The 13,747-nt window shown below is 45.6% G+C and overlaps 1 protein-coding gene and 1 long non-coding RNA gene across 3 annotated transcripts in view; one reads left to right on the top strand and one right to left on the bottom strand.

The window, feature by feature from the left end:
• Positions 1-13,747, top strand: part of VPS13C (vacuolar protein sorting 13 homolog C) — a 2,773,485-nt gene that overhangs the window by 1,380,752 nt on the left and 1,378,986 nt on the right. For both annotated transcript variants that reach the window (XM_078680824.1, XM_078680823.1), the window contains exon 44: positions 2,659-2,963. In XM_078680824.1, the coding sequence (XP_078536950.1) occupies positions 2,659-2,963 (305 nt within the window). The remainder of the gene's footprint in view (positions 1-2,658; positions 2,964-13,747) is intronic.
• LOC144822865 (uncharacterized) overlaps positions 1-13,747 on the bottom strand; it is a 790,049-nt gene that overhangs the window by 495,343 nt on the left and 280,959 nt on the right. The window lies entirely within an intron of this gene.

Here is a 13,747-nt window from a genome sequence, read left to right as displayed (position 1 = left end):
CAGACACCGTATCAAGTTAACCCACTCCTCAAAGAAGCTGTGACATTTGGAGTGCAATGTCGCAAAAGATAATTTCATAATATTTCCTTCTGTCATGAAAGGTAATTTAGACTTCAAGTATGCAGGTGATTTTGGGCGAAATAACTGTGACCATGGTACATGGCACAGTGCCTTTGAATACAAATTCATCTATGCCTCGTGATAGAATTTTCTGTTTTTAGCAGACTTTGAAATCCTGACTGGATAAGATCTTCCAGGATAGTGATGGATTAGTCACCGAAACACGAACTTGTCAGCTTCCTTTACTTGGCAGACGTGTTAGTTGAGTGAGATGCAATTAGTCCTATCTCTTAAGGATGGCTATGTCAAAAAATTTGGGACAGAGTATAGTACAAATTAGTGAGGCTTTGGTGAAGAATACTAATGAATAGAGGTTGCTAACATCACAGCATTGAGATTTTAACTTAATATAAATCTTTTCAGGTTGGTGCATTGGAAATTGAATTATTCTAAATATGGATCGTCCAGCAATGTCAAACACACAAAAAGTGATGGGAGGAATGCTTTCGAATAGTATAACCCTGGTAATTTGTTCTTTGTCACTTCAGACAGTATGAAGAAAATTCTATTTGTGGTGCCTAGGACTCGGAGACCACTATTCCATGCCTCTAAATCAGACACTAGATATCTCACATAGCTGACGATTCTCGTGAGTGGTTCTTAGTATGGTGTGACCAGTTATGCTATTGCAACTACAGTGAATGAGATGTGGAGACAGTTAGGAGCACTGTCTAATCATCGGGAAATTAGTCTAGCAACCTTATAAGTCATGGGCAAAGTGGGGAATTGCCCGGGCCTCCCCTTCCAAGGAGACTCGGGTTAAGTGAGTGGGGCAGTCAAAAGTCCTGGTATGAAAAAGTGAGCATAGTAAAAGATTCTTTGTCTTAATATTTGGCAGCTAAGCATTCTTACAATAAGCTAAATGTGTATTCCTCGCCTTGGCTGGCCTATGTTAATCCTCATATTCTCAGGCAGGTAATGGCAATTAGATTAAAACAATTGGGGTCATGTCTCTCTCCACACTTCCTTACCCTTCTGCCTTCCCTCTGTCTGCTAGTCTCTACATCTCTACTCCCGCTCTCACTACGTAAACTCTATACCATGCCGATGTAAGCTTCACCTCTCTCTCAGTATACTTCTAATCTCCACTTCTCTCTACCACTCTCTAATTACCTTGAGTATTTTGCTAACATCTCTGTGTCTTTCTGTTCATCTCCTACCTTACCCCTTTCTACCTCATCAATCCCTTCTTAGCTGATTGTTCTGTTTCCATCTCACCTGTTATCTTTCCTCCATCTACTTCATCTCTCTCTCAAGCTCCTCTTTGTAGTTTCCTCACCTCGCTATCACTCCCTTTATTCATCTCTGTACCTTCTCTGTACCTTATCCTGAGCGCTCTCTGCCTCACCACTCCCTTACTCACAACTCTCTCTCACTTCTTTATAGTTCATACCTCTCATACTACCTCATCTTTGTTTACTCCACCACTTTCTCGCTACCTAACCTCTTGTACTGCCAGCCATGAGTCTAGTAGGCAAGGACTATAAGTACAATGTGCGTGTTTATGCACAGCTTGCACCTTTTCAAAACACATAAATAAAAGGCATTGTCATTTACAATGCCAATAGCTCAAACTGTCGAAAATGTGAGACCTATTGCATTGCAAATGCGTGTTCTTCTCGATTTTGTCAGCCAGATGAGTTAGTGAAATTCAAGCTCTTTCAGCTTCTACATTTACACCCTCATGTGCTCATATTGGCCCCCTTTATTGCTCTTAACCATTATATACAAAGGACGCAAGCATTTATGGTAGACAATAATCAGTTTCTAGGTTTTGAATGCTGCAAATTAGGTTAAGCAGTCTAGAAGCAGACAATCTACTTAGCAATCTCTAAAAGTAATACATTTTTGTGAAATAGCAGGAAATCCCACTCCAATTGGATGAGGGCTCATTCTGTAAGAAAGGAAAAGTAGGCATATCAATCCATAGGAGAGATGTGCCTATCAATTTGTAACATGGCTATGTGATCCCCAATACAGGCCTCAGTTCTCAAATTGATTTTTCTATAATCTAAATAAGTTGGATAACATAATTATTTTGCAAGAGTGTGTAGCCATTAGAAAACCAAGTTACTTACCTTTGTTAACATTCTATCTTATGGACACAATAGCTTCTGCAGATTTGTTTTAACCAAACCACACCGCATAAGGAACAAATCAAAACAACTTCCTTTTGTACTTTGCTCCCCATCTTTATGTCCTTGGACTCTCAGAGGACTTGGAAAATTCATATGAAACTGACTTCACTGATACAGGTGCCACCCTATATGCAGCTATCTTGTCTCTTGCTGTGAAGTCGCAATACTCTGGTCATGGTATCGAACAGTGCAATCTAGTGCATTTTGCTAGAGATAATTTATTTGCTAGAGATAATTTAACAAGTGTATCAGCCATTTCATGTTTTATAGAATTGATATGTTAAATTTCTTAAACTTGCATGTTTGCCAAAAAAATTCAATATATTGACCTTTGTTACTGGATATACTGTATATGGCTTTAGCTTTCTTTACATTTGTTTGTGTTTTTCTCTCCAAATAGAGCTTCCTTAACAATTTCCAAACTGCCAAAGAAGCTCTGACTGCAGCCACTGCCCAGGCTGCAGAAAAAGCAGCTTCCAGCATGAAAGATTTTGCTCAGAAGAGTTTCCGCCTTTCAATGGATATAAATCTCAAAGCGCCTCTTATCATAATTCCTCAGTCTTCTGTTTCCACAAATGCCTTAATTGCGGATCTTGGATGGATCGTGGTACAGAACAGTTTTAGCTTGATCCCTGCGACGGAATGCGCTCTTCCGCCCGTCATTGATAGTATGAACGTGCAGCTAACTAATTTAAAACTATCAAGGTATGTGGTCCTTGTTATCATTAGTATTCCGTCCTTGTCCAGTGCCTACAGCTGAAGGGATACATTTTTACTTGGCTCAACGTTTTTTTTAAAAGACGGTCTAACCATCTCAAGCACTCGAAATTTTACTACCATTGTCTCATTTCTCCAAATTAAGTGTTTTGTCCCAGACCTATGTTGCATTAGAGTGATTGTGTGATAACTCAACGATTCGAGGCAATAGTGACATCGGATATAGTCAAATATGAAGATCATTTAAATTAGTGTTTTTGAATCATATTCACCCTAACAGATTATTGCTTTCTCAGTCCAGTTCTTGTAAGTGTTTTAACAATAACTACTGCTAAGTGGTAGAAAACACATACACTACTCAACTTTTTTCTCACAGTTCATTCTTGATTGAAATGTTATCCTTTACATTGTTACTAAGTTACTTGATTTAGTAAGGAAAGTGGCTTTAAATTCAGCAGGAAATCTTCCACACTAAAACAGACACAGCTGATAACTTTGGGCCTGATTAAGATCTTGGCAGGACTACCGCAGTCGGCCGGTGGTGGTCCCAAGGACTCAGTCAAGCTGACGGCGTTCCAACCGCTGTATTTAGATGTTGCTGCAATAGACAAGGAACCGCTTCAGTCTTCTCTGCTGGCTAACAGTACTCCTTTGCAGTGATGCCGGCAGGTTTTTACTGAGCAGATTTAGATGTTTGCATTTTGCTGGCAGTGTCCTGGCAACAGTGTCCTGCCAGAGTGAAACATTTGTTGTGTGCAAACAGGTAAGTACTACTCATCATTATCTTACTACACATATATGTTGTGAATGTGTTATAATGTATATGTAGGTAATGCGTTATACCCCTTTCAGGTACATATTGCATGCCACACAAATAACATAAACGCACTATTAAAACACCCACAAGCAGCACCACAGCGATATATTTTTCTAAGTGTCAATACTGGTGTGTTCATTTTACCTTGATGTGTAGCAAAATGAACACTACTGCAGTACAACTAAGAATAATGTTGCATATAAGAGCAAATGCAAAAATAACAATTGATGGACAGAATGCAGAACAATGTTATACATTCACCCAAGTACAGAGATCTGGGCCTAAATAGATTGTTTTTTGCTCACCATGCCATTCCAGTTTGGACTCAGCCTTATGCAAATCAGACTTGACCCTGCGCACAATGGGAACAGTCAAGCTCGAACTACCAGGTCAGGTCCTCCCTGGACTGCTCGAACTACCAGGCCAGGTCCTCCCTGGACTGGAAAAAAGCATCCTAGGACTGGTTTGGCCTCATTAGACAGGATAGCTTGACTCCAGTGGCATGGAGAGCACAGGACCCACGTCTGGGCATACCCGTCCCACTCAGAATGACAAATGCAAAAAGAACAATTGATGGAAAGAATGCAGAACAATGTCATACACTCACCCCAGTACAGAGATCTGTGCTCACCATGCCTATCCAGATTGAACCCAGGCATATGCAAATCAGTCTTGACCCGGCGCCCAATGGGAACAGTCCAGCCCGAACTGCCAGGCCAGGTCCTCCCTGGACTGGAAACAAGCATGCTAGCACCGGTATCTGGTTGTCAGCCCTCATCAGCCAGGATAGCTTGACTGCAGTGGCATGGAGTGCACAGGACCCACATCTGGGCATACCCGTCCCACTCGGGGTGACAAATGCAAAAAGAACAATTGATGGACAGAATGCAGAACAATGTTCTACATTCACCCCAGTGCAGAGATCTGGGCCTAAATCCATCATTTTTTTGCTCACCATACCACTCCCTGAACTCACCGGCTGCCCTTGGTTAGGTTAGGTAAGACTGTTTCTAGGCCACCAGACCTCTTTGGCACTTGCATAAACTTAGTGCATGGTGCTTCTCAATTGACGATTATGGGCAGAATGAGACTTTATTGCATATTGACTAGCGTGGATGTAGGAAGCTGGCTCTGTATATACTATGAAGTATAGTGTGCACAGAGTTCAGGGAGTCCCAAGAGGTATAGCAGAGGCTACATTAGGTAAGTACTAACAGCTCTCTTTGTGGTAGTGTGGGCGAGCATTTAGGCTTATCCAGAGGGTGAGTTAAGCATTTATTGTATTAACTCAATCAAGGACACATACTCAGGGACAAAATCCAGACCAATTAGGTAAGTATAAAAAAAGGTATATTTTAGAACCAAGCAGCACTTGTTACAGGCATATACATCCAAAAGCAAGACTGTTCAAGGAAATGCTGTTATACTTGGAATTACAATCGTTACATGTTTGGAAATGTTTGAAATCAGTTTAAAGGACACAGTAATTACTTTAGGAATACTTTTGGATTACTGTGAGTACTGGGGGTGGTATGCATATATACCACAACTTTGGATCTCTAAATACAAGGTAAGTATACTTTGCAATATAATTCTATTTTCTTTATACAATGCAAGTCAAAACAGTCCCTTTTTAGGCCCAAATCTCCTTACATGGGTTCCTATGGGGAAAAAGTGTTTGCGGTTTCACAGGTAAATTCACAACTTACGAGGGTGAGTTTTGGGGGTTAGGACCAAAGTTCCCCAAAGTTTAAATGGGCGCACTCAAGTTGTACCACCAGCAGAACTGGGGCGGTCTGGTGCAGAGTGCATGGGGCCCAATGATAGCCAATGGGTCTAAGGGGGCCTTCGGTTATGGACTGCTTTCAAGCAGGCCACTTGGGTGTGGGAGCAAAGCTCCTTGGGTTAAAGTCAGCACTGCAGGGGCCAACGACCAACACAGGAGCCTCACCACCAGCAGTTCTGGGGCGGCTGGGTGCAGGGTGCAAGCCCGGCGTTTGAGACCCTGTGCTTTCCAATGGAGACCTTCGGTTTCGCAAAGATGCTACAGGTTCGGGCAGGTAGGCTTCCTGAAGGCGACCACCGGCTGGAGAGGTAAGTTGGGATCTAAGATGATGCCTGGACACTGTTTGTTGGGCCAGCCAAGCCTGTGGGCCGTTGGGTGCAAGAGTGTCTTCTTGCATCTGGTTTTCTTACCAGCTCCCGTCGCGGTCAGGGGGACCCTTCAGGTTGAAGCTGCAGGCGTCAGCTTGAGAAAAGTCAAGGATCACCAGATCCCAGGTCAGGATTGCTGGGGAGACCTCCTTGTGGTGTCGGGCCACTCAAACTCGGACCATGGGTGTCTGGTGCAGAGGGTTGCAGAATCGCGAAGACACCGATACCCAGATTTTGGAGAGGAGTCTTTGTTTGAGCAAATCCGGTGCTCATGGGAGACAGGGCCTGTGGGGAGGTTGCATGGCAGGTACACCGGGCTTTTGGGGTTGCTGGGTCGCCGTGGTTCTTGCAGTAGGCAGGTCGTAGATGGGACAGGACAGTAGGGCTGGGGCAAGGCAGTTGATGTCCCTTTCTCCTTCCAGGGTCATCACAGCTCTTCGGTTCTTCTTCTTACTTTCTTGAATCTGAGGAGGCAAGGTTAAGGGTCACCCCTAAATACTAAATTTAGGGGCATTAAAGAGGTGTATAGGCTGGGACCAATGTGCCCCTTCCTAGAGGTGGGTACAATCCTATTATGCCACCCTCCAGACGGAGGGTGCATGAGCCTCTCCCTAATTGCCGGAGTCCCCTCATCTTCAAGATGGAGGGAACTGAGATGTGTGCTTCACCACACCTCCCAAACCTGAGGGGTGGGGTTTGGCAAAGTTGAGCACACCTCTCTTGCTAGCTTGGATTTCCCGACAATTTACCTGCCCAAAGTGGGGGCCAGAACCAGTGGGAGCCAGTTGCTGTGGGCTGCAAAAGGCAGGGACAGCATCCAAAGGCAGCAGGCCTTTGAAGCTTCCCCTTTCGTTGACCCAACCCATCCTTGGGGAGGAGGAATGACACCTCTGCCCAGGATGGGCTTTGTTTCAGGACCCAGAGAGTGGATGCTCTCTACCCAGGTGTCCAGAAACCTGTCTGGTGGTGGCAAATGGCTGGCAGCCATTTAGGAACCACACCAGGGGTGGTCGATTTTCAGGGGGCATCTCTAAGATGCCTTCGAGTGCATTTTACATTAATTTGGTGAGAAGTTTGTTACCATATTTCCCAGTTTTTAGTAAAGCCATTATGGAGCTGTGACGTTTGTAATGACCAACTTCCAGACCATATACTCTTTATTTACTACACTTACAATGTCTAAGAATGGACTTCGACACTGTAGGGGTACAGGCCTCATGCCTCTGTACCCTCACCTTAGGGCTAGTGCACCCTGTTAGAGGGATGACTTACCTAGCGTTCAGGCAGTGTATTGCCGGCATGGCACACAGGGATGTGTGCCATGTCGACTCTTCACTTTTCTCTTCACCAAAAGACACAGCTTGCATTGGCATTTTGTGTGTTTAGGTGCAGGGCCACTAAGTGTGGTTCAATAGGTGCTGTAGCCCTTTCCTGGTCACAGTGACCTTGCTTCCCATGGTACCTTTTACAATTGGCTTGCCTGTAGCCAGGTATGTGCCAGTTGTGGATATAAAGGTACAGTCTTGGGGAAAAAACACAGGCCCTGGGAACCTGATTGGCAGGGACCCAGAGCACTTCAGTTATACTGATGGAAACTGACTTGATGTGCACTGCGTCCCTGCCAATCAGGTTCCCAGGGCCGCAAAAAGCGGGGGTAACCATGCAAAAAAGGCACACTTTCCTACAGTAGACCACACATGTAGTCGCCTCTATTATTGAGTGGGGAATAAACCCCTCCTGTAAATAGGAATGGGGGCACAGGGATGCTCCCTAGGACAACACTAGCACACCAACCATAAGAGATGATGGCTTTTATTAGGACGCTCTGTATATACTTTGTATATACTTATATCTGATAGTGACTTCTCGCTGCAGATTCCTTACCTTTAAATTTCCTCAGGTATCAGCTTGGAAACAAAAACCTTTGCATGCGCAGTACCCCTATGCGCCTTCGGGTGACTCTATTCAGCTCACTCCATTCGGCTCCACTTGATGTCACCGGCATCGTTCGCATTGGTTCTGACATCACGGTTGTAGGAAAGTAGGATCTGCTTTATTGGTTACCCCCACTTTTTAGTCTGGTGTCATTGTGTTTTTAACCTAGTCTGCTGGCATCTTGCTAATCAGGACCCCAGCAATTGTGCTTTCTCCAGTGGCGGTTTTTCTATTAGGGCGTCGGGGCTCCGCCCCCGTTACATTGTTGGATGTGTAGTTTATAGTCATTTATAAAAAATACCCATTTATCAGCTGCCAAAAATTCCATTAACTTAATGGCATTAACAACATCAGTCTCGAAAACGGGGCTGCAGGGAACTGTATGCCCCACTCACCGATATTGGCCCTGTTAATAGACATCACGTGACTGCCTGGTCTCACTCTCTCCGCTGCTCAGGAAGCCTAGCCTTTGTGTTTTTGCCGGCTGAGAACCTCACAACCTCACAGCCCTGAAGGCTGTGATGTCATCAGCTCGGCAAACAACTAGCTGTGAGGCGCAGTCTCCACCCCCTGATGGCATGGAGGTTTAGTTAGCCCCGGGCGTTTTGAAAACAAGCCCGGGATTGCTAACCCTCCACGTCAATCAGAGAGTGGAGAGCTTGTCACCACACCCTTTCCGAACTCCTTACAGGGCGTGGGTGGGACCCCTCACTGTGACGTGTTGGGAAAGGGTGTGGCGGGTGGGAAGCAGGATTTGAGTCTGCGCAGACTCGACCACCTCAGACGGCTTCCCGAGCATGAGTCTGCACTCTGCATGGCCTCTGGCAGTCGGAATGGATTTTTTACTGCATCAGGATTACTCACTGCTTGCTGGCGCTTACACCATTGGTTTTTGTTGCTGCCAGAGAGTAGGCCAGACTGCCTGCCTGCTGACATCTGATTGTGAACTAACTCTGTCAGTTTAGCTCGCCAGCCGTGGTAAAGCACAGGCAGGGCTCGAGTCGGGGTACCACACGGGTGGACAGCGCCCCCCACATATTTTACGGGTGGACACCGTCCCCCCTGGCAAACAGCTGGACTTCACTCTTTGGCCTCTCAGGGACGAGATCGGAGCTCACAGCTCCGAGGCAGCTCCAGGGATGAGGGGGAGGACGCCATGTGTCTCGAGCGCGATGCTGGCACAGGCCTCCTACTGCCTCTGAGATTTGACGGATGCTGGGCCGGTTTTGTTCGGCTGAGAAGCGTTACTTCAGTGAAAAGGCAGCCGAAAAGAAACAGAACATATCAAATTAGCAAGAACCGTGGACAGGCTGAATCAGAAACACACATGGTCTTGCAGCAAATACAGGAACTTGGTTTCAGCACGCTTGGGAGCTAACGGGTGGGGGAGGCGCGAGCAGGCATGACTGACAATTTCTCAAGAACTAAGGCAGGCTAGAAGTACAGAGTAATATTATACAGAATTGATGTGTAGAGAAATGTAACTTGGTTTCAGATTTAGAGATACATTTGGACAGACTACTAGAATTCTCAGTATCTGGTAGGTGCTTGCCTCCTTACGTTTCCTTTCATTGAACTTCGTCTTACAATAATCAAGATTTTAAAATGTGAGTATTCTTGTGAACTGTTTTTCATAGTTTTCAGATTGATGTGCCTTTTAAGGTTGTCCCCGATAACAGTACACATATACGTCTAATAACCCTGCACAGTCCACTCGTGATACCTTTGGATAGTGCTACTCAGATAGTGCATCAAATTGACTCATTTGCTTTTAAAGTTGCAAAGCGAAAACACCACCTTTCGTGACGTCACTTCCTGTTGTGACGTCACTTCCGGTGACTGCCCCCCCCCCCACTTCTTTTTTTACGACTTGTGCCCTGAGCACAGGCGTTTATTTTTTACTTCTAGTAAAGCCCTGTTCAGGCCAGGGTCTTTTTGTCACAGTCGGGGCTGGGGCAAGGCCTATTTCGGAGTTCAGTTCACCCGTCCACTTTTAATATGAAAATGGTTCTAGTAATTTAGATATGAGATCTATTTTATATGACGTTTTGTGTCTGCTTGAAGAGTCATGGCAGCGTGGATACGAGAGGTCTCGTTCGTTAAAAGGCCAGTTCAGCAAATGTTAGTGATTATAATGTTCTCTAAAAAGCGCTTGTCTAAGAAGAAATTTGACTACCTGCTCTTTTAAAAAATGTTTTAAAAAAATAGCTTTCTGTGCAAGTGATGTTCACTGCTCTTTCCTTTATTGGGGACTGTTCAGTGAAGGCTTGTTTATTATATTTTTCTTTACTGGCCAGGTTGTATGAAATTTTCATCTATTACTTTTCTGAAATGGCCAAAGTAATATGCTGAACACTTTACAAACCTCTAAATAAATGAATACATTTTGCTTTGGTTTAAGGGGTCAGTACACCTTGCAGTGCTCTGGTATAAGCGCCCTTTAAAAGTGCCTGCTTTTTCACGTTTGGTTGAAGCCTGGTCTATCCAGTGTTCATTCAGTTTTTCTTCAATGGTCCTGTTGAGGGAGGGGTCACTGACTGCTTGTTTCGTAAAAGCTTCTATCCATTAACGAGTGGGTCATTCCGAGCTGGGAGAAAGTTTGTGTGTGCACAACGGATGCATAGCTATCTTGAAGTTACTGCCTGTGCTCCAGGTTTCTCTGTGTCATGTACGGTGCTGTGTGCATGTGTGGGGGCAAGACGCAATTTAAACCGAGCAGGGCGCCGTGCATGCACTGTAGATGTGCTGGGTTTGTGAAAGTGACCTGTTGCTGTACTGCACTGATGTTAAGATGTGTTGAACTGTGGGGACAGGTTGCTGTGTAACAGTGTTAAGCTCTGCAAAGGTGCTAGAGGAATAAAGTGTTAATTTACATTGTTAGCTCTACCGTGACTCAAGTGCTGGTTGTTGTATTCATTCCAAGTATGGACAGCAACATTATTTGAGTAACAGATGTACTGCGATAAGAAGCAGAAAAAATGGCTGCAGCAGAAATACGGCCGTACACTCATACACAGACTGCTAGCCCAACACATTTTAAGCTACTCCCGGCTGGGGGAATTTATCCACTCTTTTTTTTTTTTTAAATGTCTCCGGGGGGAACCCCCGGATCCCCATAGGTTGTTCGGTCTCGCTCTCTATACTTGCTCGCCAAAGGTGTAGTACAGCAAAATGTTTACGCCCGCCACGTTCAAATGTCACCAGCCGCCACTGGCTTTCTCCCCTTAATTGACATTGTAAGTACTTTGGCACCTCCACAATTGGCTACTGGCGTACTCTTGTAAGTCCCTAGTATATGGTACCCAGGGCACAGGTACACCAGGCTCCAGCATGTATTGCGCCGCCCATGGGAGTCCACTTGAACTTTGTCTGCAGGCCTTCCATTTTAGCCTGTGTGATGTTGTGCTTGCTCCTCATGTAACAGATATAAGTTTCCTTATATCTGAGGTCACTGCACTTAAAATCTATAAGTCACCCTTATGGCAGGCTCTACAGTCCTGAGGGCAGAGGGCTTGGTTATACGTGTGAGGGTGCCCCTGCCTGAGCAGGACACCCCTACAAACCTCGGAGTCTATTCTTCAGGCTTTGTAAGTGTTGTCTGCCATTTTAAGACACATAGTGGACATCAGTCATTACAAGATGTGTAACTACATAATGTCTGAACCGAACCCAGTAATGCTTGGTATTAAACATGTTGGAATCATACTGCAACACCGATTCCAGTGTTGGAAGTATGATCCGATGGACTAGGGTCTCGCTAGGGTACCCCCTGTACTCCTGGTTACAGCCTTTCAGGGACTGACAGCAAGCTAGTGCTGCTGCCGACCTCAAACATGATTCAGCCCTCCTGCAGCTGAGCCAAGTGGGAGCCGGGGAAGGTAGAACAATAGGTTTCCTGTCAGAGGGAAGTGTGACCACCTCCCAGACAGGACTTAGTGTATTGGGCTGGGGTGGGGGCGCTGGCAAGCGGCCCCAGACTGCTTTGAAGGGCACATTTAGTGCCCTCCTTTCATCCTAAGGTTGAGCCGGTTCAGGGACCCTTTGTCCCCACTCTGGTGCAAACCAGGGCAAAGGACAGGGGAGCATCTTCCCCTCTGTCCAGCTCCTCCTCTGGGAGGAACCTCGAGTCATTTCGACTCTTTCCTTTGGGTATTTAAGTGCTTACCTGTAGGTGGGTCTTCATATTCATCATGGGACAAGACTCGACCCTGAAACTACATCGCTCTTAAATCGACTGAACATTTGGACTTTGACTATACCCGAGACTGCAACCAGAAAGACTCCTGTTTCTCCTGGTCTTGTGTTCTTCAAGTCTTCTTCGTCTGTATTTGTGCTTTATTCAGGTTCCTCAACAGTCCTGTGGGCATCAAGGACACACAAAGAATTCTCCCTTGGAGTGAAGGAGTTACTCCCTGCATCTGCAGGCACCACAACGAAGCTGACCGGTCTACTGCTTCTGACAACCTATGGACTTCCCGAATCCCAGCAACACCAATTTGAGGTCTGTGTCCCTCGTCAGAACCGCTGGTACCTAACCACTGTGCACCGTGTTGACTTGCCGCTGCTAACTCTGCAATCCAGAGATCTTTGCGCTGGAAGACGCTCCATCATGCCACTTCCAGAAGATCAGCATTCTCCCCTTAGTCCTTGCATTGTGAGCCTCAATCTTTGGTAGGCTGCCGGAGGTCCTCTTGCGACTCGTGTGCCTTTGGCTTATGTGTCCTCCTGATGGTCTTCTCTTGCTTCAGTGGGCTCCCCTGCTTGCTTGGAGCCTGCTCTGACTCTCCTGCAATTGGCAAGTCCCTTGTACCTTGCGGGTCCCAACGGATTGTTGGTCCTCTTGCCAGACACCGACCACCTAGTCACCGATGTATGACGTGGGACAGCTTGTACATGGTGCTTGGTGTTCCTCACCACCACCGGGTCCTCACAGTTGTAGCGACAATGTCACAGCCGATTCTTCAGAACCTCTCAACATCGGTGGGCATTGTGGCTCCATGTCTCCTGGTCACCTCTGAGTGGTATAGACTCTGTCCCCTCTGCTTGCAGGTTCTTCAGTTCCAGAATCCACTCTTGGATTCCACTGGACTCCTTCACAGTCTTCTCCACAAGCATCTCCTTCGATGTCATCCATCCGGCTTCCCTGGTGTAGGTAACTTGGTTCCTGGGGCATCCACGGGTTGTGTGACTCTCCAGCCTTCTGTCTTCCAAAGGGTTTCTTCTGGGTCCTCCAGGAAGGGTAATTTTTCTTCCAAACTGCAAACGTGACTTCCCCATTGACTTCTAATGGACACATAGCTGTATTTCCACTCTGCACACAGACTCTGTGGGGTACCTGGGTACTTACCTTGGGTGGTTTCTTGTGTACCCAGCACCTCCTAGTCTTCTGGTGCAAATCCTCTCTCCTTTAGCAATTCACATTCCACTTTCTAATTATATGGTTTGGTCTCCCCCTGGAGACCACTGTATTGTGTGCTACTTACCTGATTGCTTTTGAAATATTTTGGTGTATTGTGTGGATATAAGATTAGAAGACATACCAATGTGATTAGTGATAGTGTTGTAATAAATAGACTTCTTTTTGATAAACCCTGTATGGTTTCTTTTCATCTAATTTATATTACAGATTAAACTGTTAAAACAAACTGCATAGCACACCTTTAAGATACACCTGAAAGCTGCTCTCCACAGCTACCACTTTGAGAGATTTCTTTATCATCAAAGGCCACTAAAATCACCATAGGGGTTGCCTGCATCACTTAAATAAGTGGGTGCCATAAACTAAGCCAGCCTCCTACAACGGTGTAGTGCTATAGGTTCTCCCATGTATTGGGACCACATGATGATCTTTCACTAACATTGTTTT

Source organism: Lissotriton helveticus, chromosome 3_1 (genome assembly GCF_964261635.1).
Source record: "Lissotriton helveticus chromosome 3_1, aLisHel1.1, whole genome shotgun sequence".
NCBI lineage: Eukaryota > Metazoa > Chordata > Amphibia > Caudata > Salamandridae > Lissotriton > Lissotriton helveticus.
This window is presented reverse-complemented; position numbering and strand designations above follow the sequence as displayed.